Consider the following 22,833-nt stretch of genomic DNA (forward strand, 5'->3'; position numbering starts at 1 on the left):
TTGTGAATTGTTCTGTATTGGTTCTTGGAATAATTGTGGATGAGGTGAGGAGAAGGGAGACAACTTCATGATTACAAAGGGATTACATTCAGGCACAGATCTATTTCCTTAGGTTAAAATCTTAAACTAAATATCTTGATATAAATTTTGTTGATTGACAAATAAAATGCACAAGCTAAAGGTTGAACAGTTAAATCTATTTGCTAAAGAAAGTGTGTAGGAGAGATGACCATTTTTCATCATGAAGGTCCAGTCCCAGTGAAATTCTACTATAGGAAGAGATTCACTGGCCCTATATAATGGATACTTAAATCAATGAGATTTCTTCTAATCCATTTCACTGAGTAATATAGAGGGCCAGATCAGCCCTCCTTGCTGAACAAACTCACTTTTGATAATGAAAAGTGAAATGAAGCAGTTGACTCCACAATACTCCTGGCAACTCTACTCAAATGAGTTTAGTTGCTTTTTAAATAGTACATTTTATATCAGGCCATCTGGAATCCAATTAGTGTATTCATTGACAAGATAAAAAAAAAACCGATTGCACAATCATTTAATTTTGACACAATGTGAATTTGTAGTGTTACAGTAATAGTGCAAGACATGGATTCTCCATACAGTCCCACAATCAGGCTCCATATGCAAAATGCAATTGGTAATTTATGTACATCACAGAGTTTAGAATGGACGTGTTTAAAGGCGATATATTTTAATCATTCGTTGTTTATAAAAGGCGATAACAGTAATACATCACATAAAAGGAAAACAGGACACTTTATTTGTAATCACCACAGCTGATAGCATTTGCCCCTTGTGGGTACACAGTTTCTCATACAAATCCTCTACTCGGACTTAACAATGTAAAACTTGAACTAATAATAAATAGCCAATGAACGTTCAACTAAAGAATATATTGTCAGAACTTTTTAATGGGTTGTAATAAAAAAAATAAGCTGCACCAGATTGCATATCATTATCTAACTGAAAGCAGTGAGAAACTCCTTTAATGACTATGACTTGTTTTGAGACATTTTGGTAGTTTAAAATGTTTGCCCGTACAATGTACACCCTTTACAGACCACCCTTACATATATGGTTAATTGCCACACTGCCAGATATCCATGAATCTTTAAAGGTTCAGTTATATAGTAACAAACATGTGTCTAGCCAACTTCCCCAAAACAGTCAGTGATAACCTAATATTGTCAGGCTTGCCAAATACGAGTTTGCAAAAAAATATTCACAAGCAGGAGTTGTATAGTTGGTTATACCTGGATTCTACATTTCTGGAAAATGCATTCAAATCCACATAGCATGTGACAGCAGAAAACAATACAACAGACAGGGCTATTACTAATTAACGGCTATTAGAAAAAAAAGATTTACTGATATAACCTAAACATTGTACAGTTTGGTGCCATCACCATGGGACAATAAATATGTTATATAAATAACTGGATCATGCACAATGAAAGAAATGCCAGACAAGGTTTGCATTCTTTGGTTGAATGCTGCCTGTGTTGTATGTACAATAAAGACAGACAGATCAGGCGGAAACTTCTTTATTCCATGCTCTCTCTTTCTCTCTCTGCTGCCCACTGAACTAGTTACATAACAGGACTTAAGGTAGACCATATATTAGCATTTAAGGTAGAACTTTAGAGTTTGGAAATTAACAACATTAACAGTGTCACAAATCAACATAACATTACATCACATCTTCCCCCTCAAGCATTTACGCATTTAATGTGTAATAAAGTCCTCCCATATTTTAGGTTTCAATCTGCGACCGTAACTAGAGTAGGTGTCCCTTGATTCCATAGGAGTGTTCAGAGCATTCTCTCTTTCTGGAGCCGTAGAACATGCTAAACCCAGGGAGTCAGTAGTTTTATATGGTTCAGTGTTGTCCTCAGAATACGAGTCAAGCTTGTCTGTTAAGGCGGGTGTGCTGGAAGCTGCAGCATCATTTGAGGTACATGTAGCAGAACTTGAAAAGTCAGGACGTAGATGACATCTGTTTCGTCTGAGTTCCTGACCCAGCCGATTCTCGATTACATATGACCTTGGGGTTTCCAATACTCGTACTATACGTGCAGGTTCCCAAGTTTTTCCATCTACTCTGTGTCTTACAGCTTGTCCTGTGGCAAGTGGTGTCAGAGATTTGGCTGATTGGTTATAATATTGCTTTTGTTTGGAAATGATTTTGTTTCGTTGCGCAGCTACACGCTCGTGTGCAAGGTTCTGTGGCTGAAGTTTCTTTGGAGAAATGGGCACTGTAGTTCTCAGTGCTCTGCCCATAAGTAACTGTGTAGGAGAACATAAGCCCTCCAGAGGTGTTGCACGATAGTTCAGAAGACCCAAATGAACATCCTGCCCAGACGATTGTGCTTTCCTTAGAACGGATTTGGCAATGCCTACATATTTTTCAGCTAGTCCGTTAGCCTGTGGTAGATGTGGACTAACGGGACTGTGCTTGATGCCCCATTCGTGGAGAAAAGATTGAAATTCAGCGCTGGAGAATTGTGGACCATTGTCAGAGACAAGTTCTTCACATACACCATGCCTGGCTAGTACTGATTTGAAAGCCGAAATTACAGTGGAGGACTTCAGATCCTTCAGTTGTACTATTTCAAAGTATTTACTGTAATAGTCAACAATAATCAGGTAGTCATTTCCTTCAGTATGAAAAATATCAGTAGCCAGTCGTTGCCAAGCACGAGAAGGGATACTCCAGGGGATGAGAGGTTCTTTTGTGTTTCGTCGTTGAAATTCGTTGCAGGTTTCACAAAACTTCACAAACCTCTCAATGTCAGAGTCTATGTTAGGCCAATAAACCAATTCCCGTGCCCGTCGTTTGCACAGAGCCATGCCTAAGTGTCCTTGGTGAATTTGTTCCAAAACCACTTTCCGTTGACTTCTAGGAATGAGTATACGTTCACCCATGAAGATAATGCCCTCGTTATTTGACAATTCATGTCTCACAGGCCAGAATTCCTGTAATTCTGGTGGTAGTTTTTTGCGCTTCTCCGGCCAACCATTGCATATGACCCAGCAAAGTTTTTCTAGTTGCTTGTCCAGTAACGTTTCCTTTTGAATACTTTCCAATCTGACGTCTGAGACGGGTACATTGACTAAGACTGTGTGCACTTGTTCCTCCAGATCAGGTTCATCCCGTGCGTCATGTCCTGCTGGAAACACTCTGGATAGCGTGTCTGCCATTGGGATTTCTTTCCCTGGTCTGTATTTGACAGTAAGGTCATATGATTTGCAGCTTCATTACCATTCTCTGTAGGTGTGGAGGGACTAAGTTTAGTGGTTTCAGCATTATGTGTTCTAAAGGCTTGTGGTCCGTTTCCACTAATACTGGACGCCCATAGATATATTGATGAAATTTTTCACATCCGTTGACAATGGCTAGCATTTCTTTTTCAATTTGGGCATAGTTGGATTGAGCTGCCGTAAGTGCCCTCGAGGCATAGGCCACTGGGTGACCTCTTTGTGTCAGTACTGCACCCAACCCAAATTGTGATGCGTCTACTTGAAGAACAGTATCACAGTTTACATCAAAATATTTCAAGATGGGTCCGGGCTGTTTGCTTATGGTGGCCTTTATTTTCTGAAACGTTGTTTGCATATTAGCATTACAAGACCCAAGATTTTTCTTCAGTAGAGTTCGTAGAGGCGCTGTTTGTTGGGCTAAACCCTGCGAAAACTTTGACAGATAATTGAAAATGCCCAGTGCTGTTTCTAGTTCTTTTCTGGAAGTTGGTGCTTGCATTTTAATGATTGCTTGTATCTTGTTGGGATCAGGTTTTAAACCATCTTTACTGATGATATGCCCAAATTAGCTTACCTCCTCAACACCAATCTGCAGTTTGTTCGGGTTGAGCTTCATATTCTTCTCACGACATCTCTTAAGCAAGGTAATCAGGTTCTTGTCATGTTCCGCACGGTCTTTGCCATAGACCAATAAATCATCAATTATGACTTCCACACCCTGCAGGCCTGAAATTAGCTCGTGTGATTTTTTCTGGAACATTTCTTGAGCAGATGCTACACCAAAAGGTACTCTTGTAAATCTCCATCGTCCAACCGGGGAGTTAAACGTGGTGAGGCGACTGCTGTTCTCATCTAGACGTAGTTGCCAGTACCCAGACTGTGCATCTAGTACACTGAACACTGATGCCCCAACAAGTTTGTGTGCTATGTCCTCTAGAGTGGGTAGTCTGTAATGTTCTCTCATTATTACCTTGTTCAAATCATGTGGGTCAATGCATATTCGGATTGCTCCTGTGTTTTTCTTTTCCACCACCACCATAGAGCTGACCCATTCAGAAGGTTCTGTGACCTTTTTGATCACTCCCAATGTTTCCATCCTTGAGAGTTCTTGTTCTACTTGGCTTTGAAGAGCTAAAGGTATTTTCCTTGGTGCATGTATAACAGGGTGTGCCCCTTCTTTGATCCGGATTTTGCATATCCCTGGAAGACATCCGAGTCCTCTGAATACATCACTGAAATCGTGTTTAATGCCGTGAGCTGTAAGTATGTTTTCACCGTTGTTAACAGTCATTATAATTTTGATAAGTCCAATCTCTTGGCTCGTCCGCAGACCCAGCACAGCAGGAGCCTGTGTTTCTATTACAAACACCTGTAAGTTAGTTTCAGATCCTTTATAGGCACATTTTGTATGACAATGTCCAATAACATCCAGGACCTCTCCTCCATAACCTCTTAGCTTTGGTAGCCTTTGCGTTTCGAGTTGTAATTCCTTACTGAGGAATTTGCGATATATGTGCCCTGGCACGCAATTTACCTGAGCTCCTGTGTCAATCTTAAACTTGACAGGGATCTTAGCATCCCCTAGATGTAAGGTGACCACTGCTTCATCTGCAGAGTGTTGTGTGTTTTGCACCGATGCAAGGTATATCTGTGAGCCGTCTGTGTCATCATCTGAATGGTTGTCCAAATCATCTATATTATACACTGGTCGTGTCTGTGGCTTCCTATAGCTCATTCCATTATGACACATTTTGGCAAAGTGCCCCTTTTTTCTGCATTTATTACATATTTGGCCTCTTGCAGGGCATAACATATCTTTGTAGTGTGTGTTTCCACAATATCCACAGGTTGTTTCTGTGTTCCTAGCTCTGTTTTCTCTTTTATTCCCTCTCCAGTCAGCTTTTTCTCTTATGTGACTCCTAGATTGCTTTTCAATTGCACTGACTTGTGGTTGTGGACCTCCCAGTACCTGCAAGTCTTTTCTTGACATCTCATATGCTCTCGCAATTCTGATAGCTTTTTCAAAGGTTAATTCTTCCTCTTGCAGTAACTTTTCCTGCACTTCTTTGAACTGACTGCCCATTAATATCCTGTCTTTTATCATATCACTGCTATCATGAAATGCACAGTCTTTTGCAAGCAATTATAACTGTGTGACCCACTCATCAACTGATTCACTGCCCCCTTGGTTCCTCTCATAGAACAGCTTTCTTTGCACTGTGGTGTTTTTTCGTGGATTACAATATTCATCAAACTTTGCAAAGAGTACCTCTGTCTTTTTCTTGTCCTCTGGAGCTATGTTTCCACTTGCACACCATGCTCTGCATACATCCCGGCCTGTTTGGCCCACACTGATGAGAAAGTATGCAGCCTTTTGTTGATCAGTCCATTGTGCTGCATCAGGGCCTGCATAAACCAGCTCTATCAGCTCCTTCCACTTTGCCCAGCTCTCTGATACATTTCCAGATTCTAAATCCAGGGGAGGAATGTTTCTTGTGCTGTTTGCCATATTCTTTAGATACACTTCTGGTACCATGTGTTGTATGTACAATAAAGACAGACAGATCAGGCAGAAACTTCTTTATTCCATGCTCTCTCTTTCTCTCTCTGCTGCCCACTGAACTAGTTACATAACAGGACTTAAGGTAGACCATATATTAGCATTTAAGGTAGAACTTTAGAGTTTGGAAATTAACAACATTAACAGTGTCACAAATCAACATACCGTATTTGCTCGATTATAAGACGACCCTGATTATAAGACGACCCCCCAAAATCTGAATATTAACTTAGGAAAAAAAGAAAAATCCTGAATATAAGACGACCCTAAAGGAAAAAAGTTTTACCAGTAAATGTTAATTCATGTAAACTATTTTTTTTAATAAAAGCTATGATTGAGAAAAATATTTTCTTTTGTTTTTATTTCTTGTATTTTCCAGCCTGTCCCCCAGTTACGCACATCTGCCCCCAGGCTTGCCACACCAATATGGCACTGTGGCCCATGATATGCCTTTTAACCCTCTATATGCCACTGTGCCCCATGGTATGCCTTTTGACCCCCTATGTGCCACTCTGCCTCCAGAAATGCCTTATACCCCTATATCCCATTCTGGCATTTAGGGGGTTAAAATGCATATTATGGGGCAGAGTGGCATATAGGGAGGTATAAGGCATTCCAGGAGGCAGAGTGGCATTAAGGGAGTTAAAAGGCATTATATAGAGCACTCTGCCTCCAGAAATGCCTTATACCCCTATATGCCACTCTGGCATTTAGGGGGTTAAAAGGCATATTATGGGGCAGAGTGGCATATAGGGAGGTATAAGGCATTTCAGGAGGCAGAGTGCACTATTAAATGCCCCCTTGACGCCACTCTGCCTCCTGAAATGCCTTATACCTCCCTATATGCCACTCTGCCCCATAATATGCCTTTTAACCCCCTAAGTGCCAGAGTGGCATATAGGGGTATAAGGCATTCCAGAAATGACACACACACACACACACACTTACTTACTTACTTACTTACTTACCGGTGCTTCCAATTTCCTGCTGTATTGCCGGGGCAGCGGGTTGACGTCTCATTCCGCGGCAGCCGGAAGGAGGTGGAGTTGGCAGCGGGGGTTTGTATGCGTCCGTCGCAAATACCTTCCCCGGCTGTCAGAGATCAGAGTTCCCCGCACCGGTGCGGGGAACTCTGATCTCTGACAGTCGGGGAAGGTATTTGCGACGGACGCATACAAACCCCCGCTGCCAACTTCACCTCCGGAAGCACCGGTAAGTGTGTGTGTGTGTGTGGGGGGGGGCGTTAAATTGGGAGGGGGGGCGATGACAGGAGGATCCAGGTCCCCTGCAGCGGTGCGGGGGATCTGGATCTTAGTCTCCTAATCAGACCTCTATTTGAGGTCTGATTAGAAGACGACCCCGATTATAAGACGAGGGGTATTTTTCAGAGCATTTGCTCTGAAAAAAACCTCGTCTTATAATCGAGCAAATACGGTAACATTACATCACACTGCCAGCCATTCCCTGATTATCACATGCTGGAGACTTCATATTTCAGGAGAGACAATACAAGATGACCACATACAGAGTTTCAAGTGCAATTAGATACTATGAATATATTCCTAATAACTTTTGGCTTAATGGATTGGAAGACAGGTAGTTGTAAATAAATTACTGTGAGAGGTACAGTCCTGGAGGCCTGAGGTGCACACTGGAAGTCATAACTAAAACTGGTTATTAGTACACAAGTCATTTTTAGTGCTCATAGCAGCAAAGGCAGGATAAATGGAGGTATCTTGTACCTCACCCGTTAACTCCCAATTAAATATAACATTTTCATTGGAAGATTTAGGGTGAGTTTATAGTGCCTTGAGAACAAGAGGCCAGCACCAAACCTGTGCGTTTTATACATCACTGACGGATGACACAGAATGCACTGACGTGCAAATGTATGCCCCCTGTTTTCATTAAGGTTGTCATAGCATTGTGGATTTGATCTCTTGAGGTCCATTCCAGGCAATTTTCCCTTCCTGTTTTTTTTCTCTGCTTTGCCTGAATTCCTCTGTGATCTCTAGAAGAGTTTTGCCTTTGGTCTCTGGCAAGAAGAATCCAACATACAGAGCAGTGGTGACACAAACGATGAGGAACGGGATGTAGCAGAAGTGACCAAGGCCTTGCTGAAATAGATAAAGACTTGGAATAGTCGATTCCTGGATTTGGGCTTTTAATAAACAAGCAAAGTTAAGAAAGTAGTTTCAGGAACATTAGGAAATAGGAAAAGAGAAGAAGTGTAAAATTATTTTTACAGAATATTGTAAAATGATTTGCTGTATAAGGAAAACATAGATATTGCCATGTTGGCTCATAAAATTAGAGCTCTCTGATGTCTTGAACACCTGACTGCATCAGTCAATCAATACTAAACAAATGATACCTCCTTAAAGGTATCGCAACACCAATAACGTAAAAGTATGCGGATAGAGGATCAGTGCAACAATTCAGGAAGCAAATTTACAAATGAGAAGAATAAAGTAGGCAGGTTTCACTCACCACAATAAAAGGGAAAGCGAGTCCCATCACAAACAAATTGAGCCAAATAAGAGACCCACAGATCATGTAAGCAGCTGGACGTGCCATCTGGTCAAATATCTCGGCTGGCATGATGCCAGTAACCCCAGCTATGCAGTAAAAGGAGGACAAGATAACAGGTGACTGATGCAGGTATACACATTTCATCTGCGAAGGTATGTCAAAAATAAAACTGTCGCAGAGAAGGAATCAGACCATTTACCAATGCAACACATTAAAACAAGTCGCAACTACCTCATGCCAAACTAGGGCCAATCAACTATAAAGGAAGAATAATTATCAGGTATTCTTGCAAATTGGAGTGTCTTGTTATGGGCCATGGCAAGCACTGTAGGACCAAGAATTTAGTTCCAAACATCCATCAGGGTGAAGGCAAACTTTTTGTCCAGGATGTCTTGAGTGTCACGTAGGATAAATGTGTGCAAAACAATTTCATGCAACCACATGCAATAATTGCAGGGAACACTGAATCTGGGAAATAGAGATATAGACACTAGAAAATCTCTACACACGTACCTGGACCGATTCCAAAACTCAGAATGTAGGCAAATATGCTGACCATGCTGAGATATGGCATCCAATGGACCCGCTCCTGAAAAAACATTGAAGAAGGTCCCATGGAAAAATAAATATATTTCTTTGAGCATTACATACAGTGTTTTATATATAGTAGTGTAGTATAGCACTGGAGAAAAGTTGGTTTTATTTAATGTGTTCCTGGAAGCTGCTATTGTATGCACACAAGCAGCATCTAACAAATGCAAATTATGTATGGTCGCCCATATGGAAGCCATATATTGCCAAAAAGGCCAACATTGTGGCCATATTTTCTTATAATAAGTGGCTTTGCGGCTGACATTATCAGAGGATGTCACCATCGCTCCTGGTCCGTGGTCTGGCTGTGAGTGTCAATACTAGAGCATTGTGAAGACAAAAGAAATAGCCTCCTGTGCACATGGAGGAACTCAGAAAGCAAGGACACCCATGGAAATGATAAGTAACAAACTGCTTCATCTAACACTAGCTAGTTCAGCACATAACACTAGGTACCCTACTGCAGGGGTGTAACTAGAAACCACAGGGCCCTGGTTTGAAAATTGCCCAGAGACCCCCCAACTTCAATAGCTAGTCTGTGCCATCATTGCCCCTAAACAACTTGTCTGGCTTCTGCTGACAGGGGGGAGTCCAGGCTGTCAAAAGCCTAATCTCCCATGTAGTGACAGGGAGATGTCCCTGCCGCTGCCTGAAAGGCTTTACTGAATGCATTTTTGGATGTAATGTCTAAGGTTAAAGGGGAACGTTTAGTCAAACTTTCAAAACTATTTTGCTATTTTCATTTTTAAAACAGTTCTAGTTTTTGCATAATGTATTCAGGCCGCTTCATAATAACCATTTGTATGTTTAGACCGATCTACTAGACAAATACTTGTCTTTATCATACTTGCTATGATAAACAACAGAACAGTTTTTGCAGCAGGATGCTGACTTATGAAAGTCTTTGGAGGAACAGACTTCACTGCAATTGACATAAACAATCATCTTGGAGTGAAACCCAACCAAAATATCACATGACTGACACCAATAGCCTCCAGGTCTGCAAATAAAGGAAGTTTATTGTAACAAAAAGAGATAAAAAGTTTTTATAAATGCTAATCTACATTACTGAATAAAAGTTTTTATAAATGCTAATCTACATTACTGAACATGGTTAAAATACCTGCTGAGACAAAGCAACCATGAAAACTACAGCCCAGACTGACATCATACTGTATCCTCCAATCACCAGCGTTCGGCGGCCAACACGGTCAATGAACAGAGTCTGGAATGAGATACAACTTAGAACACACATCACTTGAGCAATACCAGGTGAACAATCAGATACCAACCCATGAATCAAATCACTATATGAAAAAAGTATTTCTACTTCTATTACAGAGACAATTGTATTGTGAGACCTCTTGGCCAAAACTGCTTACACAGGTAGCTGAAGTAATCAGCTCACAGCTTCCAGTGCCAATCACAACATATGGGATTTTTTCATTGGGGATTCCAGCTTCCTGAAATATGTAGGATGCGTAGAAATACATCTAGGAGGGACAAAATATCATATGATAAAGAGAAGTGGCTAGAACAGAGCGAAGATGATTGTAGAGAGAAGCGATGGCATGAGAAGAGGATGTGAGAATAGAGTGCAGGGAACATGCACAGTGATATCTAATAGAACAGTTACTGTAGTTAATGTAGTTAGAAACAAAGATGTAGAAAAAGAATGGATAAGGGGTAGATTGTCTCACCGAGTCATTCCCGCACAGTTGTAGGCACTGCTAAGCACCACAATAGCAAGCAGCTGCCACCTTAGTGATGGCTCTTGTATCAGTTCTAGGGGACTTTTGGGCTTCTGGCCTTCTGTGACAGCCTGTTCAGCCAACATCTCCTCCATCTCACTGCTTAGGTCACAGTGGCCACGCAGCTGTTGCAACGCTGTAAAACATTCTGAGTTACTAAATGGCTGCATTTAATTATTTAGGTGTCTTTAGCATTCAGTGCCAAATCAGTGCAATCATTTTACATTCTCGATAAATCTGGTGATCCCGATGGCTTTATTGGAGACTTTTACAAAAATTTGGTAGGCAATATTAGTAAGATATTAACTGATATGTTTAACGAAATTAGTACACAGGGGACAGCTCCGGAAGAACTGCTAAGAGCTAATGTACTCCCAATACTAAAGAACGACAAAAATGCAGAGGATGTAAGAAGTTATAGGCCTATTTCATTGATTAATGTGGACATGAAGATTTACGCTGCTATTTGGGCAGAGAGACTAAAACCGGTGATATCAATTATAATTCATCCGGACCAGATAGGTTTTATCTCTGAAAGACAGGCATATAATAATATCAGACGTACTATTGATACACTAGATTTTGCAAATGCAGAAAAAATACCATTATGTCTACTAGCACTCGATGCAGAGAAGGCCTTTGATCGGGTAAACTGAATCGTTATATGCATATCTTAAAAACGGGACTAGACAAGGTTGTCCTTTATCACCTTTGCTCTATATAATGTCTATAGAGCCATTAGCCATAGCTATAAGGTATAACGAGAAGATTAAAGGTCTCCGCTTTTCACAGGAAGAACTAAAAATATGCCTGTATGCCGATGACGTCCTCATAACAGTAGAAGAGCCCGATAAATCAATTAGGAATTTAATGCTCACAATAAAAAAATATTCAGATGTCTCTAATTATAAAATAAACATAGAAAAATCTGTAATTCTTCCACTAAATGTTAAAACATATGTTAAAAAAATTAGACCTGAAACAACGAATCGATAAAATCGATAATAATCGAGAGAGAATATGATTGCCGGGTGGGAAACTGATGGGGCAGGGTGGATATTGTTTTTTATCCGATTAATCGAAAAAATAATCGGCCAACTAATCGATTATTGAAATAATCGTTAGTTGCAGCCCTAAAAAAAATAATTCAACAAGATTATAATTTTAGATGGAAAGAAACAGATTTAAATTATTTAGGATTAATCATCACAGTGAAAGTTGAGGATATGGTAGAAAAATTTTTTTATACTCTTTTATCTGAAACTAATCATTTATTAAAAGAATGGAGGAACATGCAGCTATCATGGATAGAGAGAATAAATGTAATAAATGCATATATCCTTCCGAAACGGCTGTATTTCTTTAGACATGTACCCCTGAAAATCCAGAGACCATGGATACATATGGTACAATTTCGCTTCAATAAATTCATTAATAATGGAAAACAACTCAGATAAGGAATAAAGTACTTGACAAAAAAAATGAATAAGGGGGGTTTAAATTACCCTAGAGTGGAAAGTATATATGAGGCTTGTCTTTTATTCCATATATACAACATGCAACTCCAAAATAATGATCAACCTTGGGTTAAGTTAGAAAAATTTATGACAAATAATGACAATTTGTCTCTATATATTTGGCAACTTGAAAGAACGATGAAACATGACCCTAAGGAATCAAAAAATCACATAGTTAAAGATATTTTGGGGGAATGGAAGCGAATTAAAAAAAAAAACTTAATCTCCGGGATACGATCCTAGATAATGCAGATCTTAATCTTATAGAGAATAATGTATCTAATATGAACCTTAAAAATTGGAGAGGTGCAGGAATTATAGTTATAGAAGATGTTATACATAAAGAAAAAATAAAATCTTTTAACCAACTAGTCTCAGAATATAATTTATCCAATTCAGAAGTATTTACGTACTTAAGAGTCAAATCGTTCCTAAATCAAGTACGATTTAAGGGCAATAGAGCTATTCAGGGGAAATTGGAAGGTATATTTAATAAAGGCAGTATAAAAAAAGCTATGGCTAAAGCCCTTGAACTGATTAGAAACATAGACGAGAGTGACCCAAAACATTTTTTGGGTGGGATGGTCAAGAGATTTAAGATCAGAGATCCAACAACAAGAATGGTAAACTGCAATAAAGTGCACGTATGATATTATACATTCTATAGCAATAAGGGAAAATTACTTGTGTAATGTGGAAGCCACGCTGCAGTACGGCATCCAGATGTATGCATCCTGTGGGGTGAAACAGAGCAATGCACCCTTTTTAATAGCTAGATGTAATAAGAATCTTTGTGACCTTAATCCACTCTGTAGTGGTGGAAATTTCTGACTTGGTATCAGAAGAGGCCTCTGGTGTTCTAAATATCAACCCGATGTCTGATTTCATATGGGAGTGCTACATGCTACAGTATCATGGTGCTATCTAAACTATAGAAGAAATAAGTGGACATAACACATCTACTGCATGTCAAATAAAGAGCTATGTCCCTTGAATATTAATTACTTATAGTAACGCATGTCTCCAGGAAATGTGGCTTAACAAATGAGGAACACAAAAGAAACCATAGATACCAGTATAAGCCTTGAAAGTGTTCCATGTGTTGGATATAATTGCTTTAATGAGTTTAAAACTTGGTTTCATGTTAGCAGAAAGGACCTCACATGGGCGAAAGTTCTGGCACTCTAGTATTATAAGATTGGCAGGGAAATTCAGTATATATATGTGAGTTTAAGTGAGTGTGTATGCAAGGAATTAGGCACGTGACTTACTTGTAAGGAAAGAGTAACTGTAAGGATTCCCAATGTCAGAGTCATCAGGCTGTATCCTCCCAAAATCAGCACCCTCCTTCCAAAGCGATCAATAAGCAGGCTCTGTCAAGACAATAGGAACTGAATCAGGCCTGTCACATAGATTTCCTTCTTTCTGGTTTATCAATGGGAATGTCTGTTGTATGCACATCTATATTTGTAGATATATTTGTGTTTCCCCTGTCAACAGCATCAACTGACCTAATTAGAACATCAACTAATTCATATTGAATGCATTCTGTTAAGTTAGAGGAGATATTTTCTCCTGATATTCTTTTTCAACTGGTGAGCAGATTAGTTGCTTGAGTTGACAGTTGAGATTTCTTACATTTTGGTTACGTTGACAAGTTGTTGAATTTAGGTCCAATTAGTTGGGTTGACATGTAATATTCCAGCAGAAGCACACGCTGCCAGGGCACACAAAAGGGTACAGGAATTAAGTGAGAAGGTGTGTACCATATGTGTGTGTGACAGCATAGTTTTGGAATTTCTGGGCACTGTTCCACAGTCCTGCTACTGTGGGCATCATGGGACAGTTGATATTCCCTGATCTGCCCAAGGAGCTCAACTATGGCCACCTCATGACACTATAAAGCTGAGCTGCAAGGTGGCTCTTTTTGTAAGGCCAGCGGATGGTGGCACCTTTGACTCCACTCACAAACAAACCCAACCCAAACATATTTCAGTTTACCTCATATACATAAAATGAAGCTCATATCAGCTCAAATAAAAGAGATAATAAAAGAATAAATACTTTTCTAGTCTATCATCTTTTTTAAATATAATACTTTATTTAATTACTATGATAATATTTTAATTCATTAGTTACCAAGTCATAATATTTCAATTATAATACCTCATACCTGAGTCCAACAATCTGCCCAAATAGTTTGCCCAGAGTTACAAACAAGGGGCCAGTGGCATTGATGAATCCACGTAGTTTGCGGGGTGCGATATCTCCAGCAAACTGTGCATGGACATTAATTCCCAAACCTTAAAAAAACACACAGTACAGACAGTGGGTACATATTATACACAAGTACAAAGTAAGTTTTTCTTGAAAAGGTAGTTTATTATATGGGCAAGTGTAGTATACTTAGATTGCACAATATTTAAAGGTCCCATCAGCAGGGACAGCTGTTGCTGTTATAATAAGACCATTTTTGAAACATTGCATCTCCTTTCATGATTAAACCCGATTTAGGCTTGTGGAGCTTTGCTCATGAGTGGCATCCCTTATGGTGCCATGGCAAGAATATTTTGTATTCTTTTTCTGAGAGTCATAGCACTGGCATACACCCAGATTTCGTTATTGTGCAATCTATCCCTTTCAATGATATTACATAAAGACAAGATTGACCTGAATAAAAGCCACAAAGGAAGCGTCCAACCATGATCATTTCAATGCTGTTGACTGTACGGCTCAATCCCACAAGCAAAGCACTGGCCAGTGGCAGTAGGCAGTTATACAGCAGACACTTCTTCCTATAAAACACACATATCAGGTAAAAACAGATGGCTGATGGTTACCACTATAGTTTAATTCCACATGTGTGTCTAAACAGAACATGCCAGTGAATTAAAGAGAAAACATCTTATATAAAGAATGCTGTACCACAAACAGCTATCTACAGAGAAACCACTAAGTCTAAGTATTGCCTTGCCGTCTAGCTTAACATTGAACCATACCCGTAAAGCAACATTTGCTCCCCTTGGCTAGGCTATTGAAATATTTGGATGTACTGTATGCATGGATATATATCCACCATACAAAATTTGTGCTAGTAAATAAATAATTCATAACAAGTAATACAATATATTCTAACATAGCTGCTACCAGGAATTACATTTTAGGGAGTCTAGAATGTACAGTCTCATGTACTTTATAAATGGATGATACTTTGTAGAAGAGTGCTTCCCAAATGCCAGTCCACAGCTACCCCTAGAAGGTTTAGAGAAAATGGGTTCCACCTCACTCATACTCAGATTATTACACTGGGTTATTTAGTGGTACTTACTGTTTGGGAAGCTTTGAGGAGTTTGAACTCTGAAAAGTAGTATGTGTTGGATAGTTGAATGAAAAAAAGACATACTCATACATAATTGAGTTCGTTATTACTCACTTCCCAAATTTCCCTATAAAGTATCCAGAAGCAGTAGATCCAATCAGTCCACCAATGCTGAAAACAGACACCACAAAGGACCAAATCAGGGTCAGTGTTTCCGGTGGGATTGGTGTTGCGTACCTTCTTATCCATGTCTGGTTGATGAAGGCTTTCATGAACTGGTGGTGGAGTACAGGGATGTGTTATATGTGATCCAACTTATAAAACTACATTAATTTAACCAAGTTTTAGTTCAAGGCTCTCCAATATTTTCTGGTGTAAAGTCTTACTTGCATTTGGCAAATCAGCTGTATAGTATAAAAAACTTTCTCTATAGCAAAAAATCACATACTTGGATCCCAGTAGGTCTGCAAATATACATGAACAATCATATGGGTTTTGCTGTCATAATAGAACCTCTTTATCTTGGTTCTTTAATGTCGATTATTTCAACCTAATCCAGGACTTGCCAATTTAAAGGTTTAACAGGTTTAACAGTAGGTTATATGACAATTGTATATACAAAATAAAATGCATAGTTTAAAGAAAGAACAGCAATGCAAATGAATATTACGTAAAACTACATGCAAATATTAATTAACGTGAATTCACTGTTATTCGGTGTGTAGGGCCCTGGCCAGGAGCTGGGGGTTTACTTACCGGAGAATGGGCATTCATTACGGAAATGTTGAAGCCGTACTGAAATGTGCCTCCAATGCCCAGCACAAGAATAAACAGGAAGAGCCCCCTGTACTGAACCTGATGACAGAACAGTATATCACAACGTAAACCGATTTATCACAAGTATTCAGCAGAAAAGGTTGCACCTTATTAACAATTATAAAAAACATACATTTTTGGGGGACTTATTTATTATTAGATCCATTTATGTTTCCTTTAATAACACTATCACTAGATTTATATCCAAATTCTGCCAAAGCAATAGATGTTACTTACAAGTACAATAAACCTTTTTATATGTTGCCATTGCTTGCGATTTATGGCAACATTTGGAAATACAGCCACTGATAATTTTATCCCAGATAAAGTCCAGTCCACTTGGCTTTCATTTAAATAAATACATTTCTAACATTCTTTACATGTTGTCTAAAATAATGTTAATAAACAGGGACAGAGTTTCCATGGCACAAAGTATAGTGAGAAAACCTCAAACTTATTCCCTTGAAGCATGGTATGCTCTTAAATTTATTGTTGTGAAAAAAAAGTTCAATTTCAATTTTTTTTGGTTTGTAGCATTTCTACCAACATTTCAATAACAGTCTTTCTATATAAAAAGATAATTCATATTTGCGTTATATTTTTACAATATTCCATATTAACACATTCAAAGCCAATAATCTTTCTTTTTTCTTATGTTATGTCCATGTATTCTAAATGACAAGAAAAAAAATCAGGAAAACATTGTACTTACCAGCTCATTTGATAAGTTCGCCATTGATAATGAAGATTATAATGTTCTGTAATACTATTTCTTTATAAGGCCTACAAAATAAGTAGGATGCTTACTTTTGTGCAGAACTTTAGTACCTTTAGTACTGAGGATAGTGTAAGGCAAAGATTTATGTAGTAAGTAGTATTAATTACTGACATGATGACTAGGGGAGAAGAGGCTGGAAACATAGGAAAATATTAACAGTCACAGAAAAGGAAGGGTTAGCTGATCAGTGGACCAAGAACAGCACAACGTAATAGAGGAGTAGGGTTATTCTTATCCACACATGGATCCCTCATCGAGGACCAGCCAGGGAATGAAAATATTTTACTGTGTACATGCTATGACTCGGCTCATTGTATTCTTATTATATAACCATATTGTTATTATATTTACTAATCAGCAATAATGAAAAATACATATGGTAATATTGTTGTTACTTGTTTCTTCCTATATCATCTTTCCATTAAGTGTACCCAGGTAGGGCTGACAGACTGAGACAGGATACTGATTTTGCATGCAATTTTACAGATGGAGATCTACATTATAGCTAATTGCAAGTAATATTCGTCTTTACACCTTGTACTGGACAGGTGGCTATAAAGATGCAGTTAGAGCTGTAATGTGTGATGTAGATTCATTTAGAATAACAGGTAGGTAATATGACTCGGTTTATGGTATAGGTCATAGAAGTGCTGTAGACAACCGGAGGGACCAGGAGATGGTTGGGTATAACCTTATCTGTGGTTGCCATATCATGCAGAGACTTAAACCCACTCTCTACTCTTTAATGCTTAACTAATAAATAATTCTACCAAGAGTGACTGGGGAAAAGGTTTTGGAACCATGTGGAAATGCTAATATGTAACTAGCAGTAACGAGGGCAGTTCTACAACATCAACATGACTAAGCAAACCTTGGCTTCCATGATTCACTTCAAATTCTAAAAACATTGTACATTTCAAGTCTGTACCACTCTAAGAAAGGGAGTATATCCATAACCCCATTTACATTTTGCTCTATGCATGCATATATTTTCACAATATATGTATAATATATATTTACAGATATAATAAATCCATTATTATTAGTCATATGTTTGTTTCTTTCCATTTTGTATTAAGGGTTTCATACACACTTAAATAATGTTTCTTCTAATCTAAAGCATTGAGAAAATATACACGGCTCCTTCAGGGATACCATTGTTGCTGCATAACAATTAAACAAAATTAGTGATAATTAGTTATGGAAATAAAATGAATCCCAAATGTATTGCAGAAGAGAAGCTGTTTATATTGTATTCAGTGGCGTCGCTACAGGGGGGCAAGGCATTGCCCCCCCAGGTTAATCATTGCCCCCCCTGTTGCCCCCCTGCCGAATTTGGAATAAAGTCGCAATGCGACTTTAAATCCCGTCTTTTTTTTCTTTTTTTTTTTTGTTAATGCGGAGGAGAGAGAGGGGCGCCTAGGCATGATAGGAGTGTGATTGCTAACAGCAATCAAAGTCCCATCATGCCTAGGTTCCAGCACTTACACATCCAACCAGTAAATGCTGGAACCTAGGCATGATGGGACTGTGATTGCTGTTAGGAATCACACTCCTATCACCCCAAGTCAGCCAGTGCATGCCGAAACCTAGCTAGCTGCCCCCCTTGTGTATTGATGCTGCCAGCAGGATGGGGTCTACACATCACTTACAGCCACCCTGTACCAGCATGTACTGGCTGACTTGACATGATAGGAGTGTGATTGCTAATAGCAACCACAGCAAGCACAGTCCCATCATGCCTAGGTACCAGCATTTACTGGTTGCCTGGGTATGATAGGAGTGTGATTGCTGTGTGGGCAGTGTGGACGCCAGGGCTGGCTTTGGGGTGTGCAACCTGTGATCTATGCGTGTAATTTAGGGGGTTTTAAATATACCTTTTAATGACGTGTTTTTATGTGATCTATACCTGCAAAGCTGGGTTTGTGTGTTATTCTGTAGATCCATATCTGCTATGCTATGTTTCCATACATTATTTATGTATACCTGCAAATACAGGGTTCATATGTCTTATTCAGTTGATTAATACCTGCAATGCTGTTTCCATGTATTTATTTGATCTATACCTGCAATGCTACGTTTCATATACTATTGTATACCTGCAAATACAGGATTTGTATGTCTGATTCTGTTTATTTGAGATCACAAGTGAATTTCAGTTGATCTATACATGCAAAGCTTGGTTTGTGTGTTAATGTGTTGATCTATACCTGCTATCGGCAACTAGGGCTAATGTTAATGTATATGGGCAGCAGGGGCATCAATACACAAGGGGCAAAAACACTAAGGGGGGTATAAACGACAATGCAGTGTGAAAAATCCATTCTGATGTAGACGTCTGTGACGTAGATTGTGTCCTGCTGTTTGTGTGTTTTGGTTATCAGTGTAGCAGAGCCTGTCCTTGGGTGTGTGTGTATAGGTGTTGGTGTGGCAGAGCCTGTCCTGGTGTGTGTTTGGGTGTTGGTGTGGCAGAGGCTGTCCTGGTGTGTGTGTTCGGTTGTCAGTGTAGCAGAGCCTGTCCTAGGGTGTGTGTTTGGGTGTCAGAGCTTGTCCTGGTGTGTGTGTGTTTGGATGTGGGTGTGGCAGAACCTGTCCTGATGTGTGTGGGTGTCTGTGTGGCAGAGCCTGTCCTGGTGTGTGTGTGTGTTTGGTTGTCCGTGTGACAGAGCCTGTCCTGGTGTGTGTGTCTGGGTGTCGGTGTGACAGAGCCTGTCCTGGTGTGTGTGTCTGTGTGACAGAGCCTGTCCTGGTGTGTGTGTCTGAGTGTCGGTGTGACAGAGCCTGCCCTGGTGTGTGTGTGTGTGTTTGGTTGTCGGTGTTGCAGAGCCTGTCCTGGTGTGTGTGTCTGGGTGTCAGCGTGACAGAGCCTGTGTTGGTGTGTGTGTTTGGTCATCTGTTTCCTGGCACTTAACTTACAGTAGGAATTATTTAATTTATATTTATCCAGAGATAAAATGCCCTCTTGAAGTTGTAGTGATTTCAGGGGACAAAACATTCAAGGCTCTGAAATCATTTAGTGGAAAAGTTATTTATTGTGTTATAATATTTATTTCAAGGATTAGTCGCACTCAATTGTGGCTTCAGGCTTCCCATGTTGAATGATATTATTTTAGCCCAATAACAAAAGTATAATTCCATAGCACATTACTTTTGGAAATTATTAATGCCCCCCCCCCCAGTTTGACTGTGGTATCTTGTGTGCCCCCCCCTATATATTGTTTCTAGAGTCGCCACTGATTGTATTCCAGGTAAGAACCCAATGAAAAGCTTGTAACAATTAATCCAGTTATACTATACATCGCATACTCATTATTTAGTACACTGTTTCCCTGGTGAAGGGTTATTATTAGACATGTGCACGGCAAGCAAAATCGGTTTGGACTAAATTTTCATTTCATTTTTTCCGCATCCCCTTTTGGACAACTGTTTGTTTTGACATAAGGGGGGCAATCCCAAAGGGGAGGCCCCAGACACCTTCTGGACTCACCTTTTACGGTAGAATTTTTTTTAAAAAAAGGTTCTGTCACGCAGCTGGATAGTCCGACTGACTACCTTTGCTGACTTGTGCTCCCTTAGCCTGGGACAACACACTCTTTCCCCGGTTTCCCAGTCACTAGCCGAGACGAAGACTGATTTATTTCCCACACACAGGGCTGGATATATCCAGCGAAACACACATTAACATAAAACAAGATTGGGATACAAACTGCCCCATTAATCTGCCTCCCAGAGACAACAGGGGCAGTAACAGGATTAACAATACAATAGTGTCCCAACCTCCACTATCTATTACTGTCCGAAATCAGTTCCAAGGTTTGGCCAGGGTAAATGTCTGTGGTGGTGGAACTGGGGGGGGGGGGGACTGACTTATACAAAATAAAACTAAAACTATGGTGGTCACTCCCTGGTTGCATATCATGGCTGTCTGTTAATTTGTTATGTTACATACTACTTGTTATGTCCTGCCTACCCATTGTACAGCGCTATGGAATGTGATAGCGCTATATAAAACAATAAATAATAATAATAATACTGCTGGGGTAGCCACAGAAGTATTTACAAAGTCAGGGCCCATAGTCAATAGGGAGGAGGCTGGCTGTCAGGCCTCTCCAGTGGCCCCAGTGATGGAGGGTTCCATCACAGCAATAGTAGTAGAGCATTTTTTCCATTATTGTATTCATAACGGTTGTAAGGGTGGTGGTGGTGGTACTTCCAGTGTATGAAGGGGAACCTGTTGCATAGGTGTGCTGCTTCTACTTCTGCACGATGGAAGGACACATTCAACAGAGAAACAGGAAGATGTGTCGTTGACCCCCAAGTCTGGCTTAAATCTAAAGGTCATTGTCTTCATCAACATCCTCATCAAAGATGACCATATCTCTTGGTTGGGTTTGTGATGAAAATCTTGCCTTACTTTGGTAGGTGTGGTGGACAAGACTTTAGTTGTAGATTCAGGATGTTTTCTGGTACTGCTGCAGGTGCTGCACGTAACTCATGGTAAGCGTAGTTAAACTTCTGACTTCAACCAAGAAGGCTTCTACCTACTTGGGACTGGTATACCGGTGGTCACCTGACTACTTTTTCGTACACGCCTGCAGCCAGCTCAGCCCAACACATGAACACTAGAATCACTCCTTCTGATGGACATTTCCAAATGCTTTATATACTCTCCAGTAAAAAAAATAAAATAAAAGGTATACTCCTACTTAGGAATTTCACACAGTCAAATGCCGGATTTGTCACCAATATTTACTATTCAGCAATTAATTGAAGATAAATATTTTGTGGTTTGGCTGGTAGTGTAAATGGGCAACTGTCTCAGACGACTTACAGGTTTGTCTGGTCAGAGCCGGCCTTAAGTGTTCTGGCGCCCTGTGCGGACTACTCCTCTGGCGCCCCCCCATCCCCCCCAAAAAATAAAGGAAAATATCTCCCCCCTCTGCCCCTTCTCACTATCTACCACCTCTGCCCCTTCTCACTGCCTCCCCCTCTGCCCCTTCTCACTGCCTTCCCCCTGCCACTTCTCACTGCTCCCCCTGCCCCTTCTCACTGCCCCTTCTCACTATCTACCCCCTCTCCCTTTCCTTACTTACCATGTTGCCGGAGTCCTGCTGTGGGAGTGGGAGGTGTCCGTCTTCCCGCTCTGCCGCGGTGCGCGCTTCACAGCTGAGTGCCAGAATAATTCCGGAGCTCAGAGAGCGGAGAGTCAAAGAGAGTGAGGGGCGCCGAGTGGTTGCTGAAAACTTCACGAGCGACCGCTCTGCGGCCCTGCCCGGGACCTAAATTAAAACACCGTTTTTTTTTGTTTTAACTTTATTTAACATAGAGGATGTTAAATAAAGTTTAAAAAAAAAACAAAACCCCTGATGTTTTAATTTAAGTCCCGGGCAGGCGCCCCTGTTGCCATGGCGCCCTGTGCGGCCGCACAGGTCGCACACCCCTAAATGGGCAACTGTCTTCATCAACTAAATTACTGAGGAGCGGGTGGAAAATATCTGCTGCAGTCCCTGTAATACACTACAGTAGTCACTACAGCTTCTCCAATGCACCTCACAACTTTTCTGCACTAAAATAAACTATTAAATAACTTGCAGTATTGTATGTGAGTAATGAGCATCAATCTCAGCCTCTGCTAAGCTAACTCTCACTGTCACTGTCTAACACTCCAAGTCGCATCAGTCTGTAAC

The 22,833-nt window shown here is 40.1% G+C and overlaps 2 protein-coding genes across 2 annotated transcripts in view; both read right to left on the minus strand.

Annotated features, from left to right (window-relative positions):
* Positions 1-17,104, minus strand: part of LOC128501250 (solute carrier family 2, facilitated glucose transporter member 9-like) — a 36,857-nt gene extending 19,753 nt beyond the window's left edge. Inside the window, exons 1-5 of the mRNA XM_053470660.1 lie at positions 17,081-17,104; positions 16,309-16,407; positions 15,667-15,827; positions 14,904-15,028; positions 14,407-14,536 (exon numbers count right to left, since the gene is read on the minus strand). Of these exons, the coding sequence (XP_053326635.1) occupies positions 14,407-14,536; positions 14,904-15,028; positions 15,667-15,827; positions 16,309-16,407; positions 17,081-17,104 (539 nt within the window). The remainder of the gene's footprint in view (positions 1-14,406; positions 14,537-14,903; positions 15,029-15,666; positions 15,828-16,308; positions 16,408-17,080) is intronic.
* On the minus strand, positions 7,286-10,512 carry LOC128501295 (solute carrier family 2, facilitated glucose transporter member 11-like). Its single transcript, XM_053470721.1, has 5 exons — positions 10,348-10,512; positions 10,089-10,190; positions 8,888-8,963; positions 8,333-8,460; positions 7,286-7,959 (listed from the first exon to the last, which is right to left on the minus strand). The coding sequence occupies exons 1-5, from the start codon at positions 10,456-10,458 to the stop codon at positions 7,759-7,761; spliced, it is 618 nt and encodes a 205-aa protein (XP_053326696.1). The 5' UTR covers positions 10,459-10,512; the 3' UTR covers positions 7,286-7,758.
* Positions 17,105-22,833: the final 5,729 nt, after the last annotated feature.

The sequence above is a fragment of the Spea bombifrons genome, chromosome 1 (genome assembly GCF_027358695.1).
Source record: "Spea bombifrons isolate aSpeBom1 chromosome 1, aSpeBom1.2.pri, whole genome shotgun sequence".
In the NCBI taxonomy this organism is placed as follows: Eukaryota; Metazoa; Chordata; class Amphibia; order Anura; family Pelobatidae; genus Spea; species Spea bombifrons.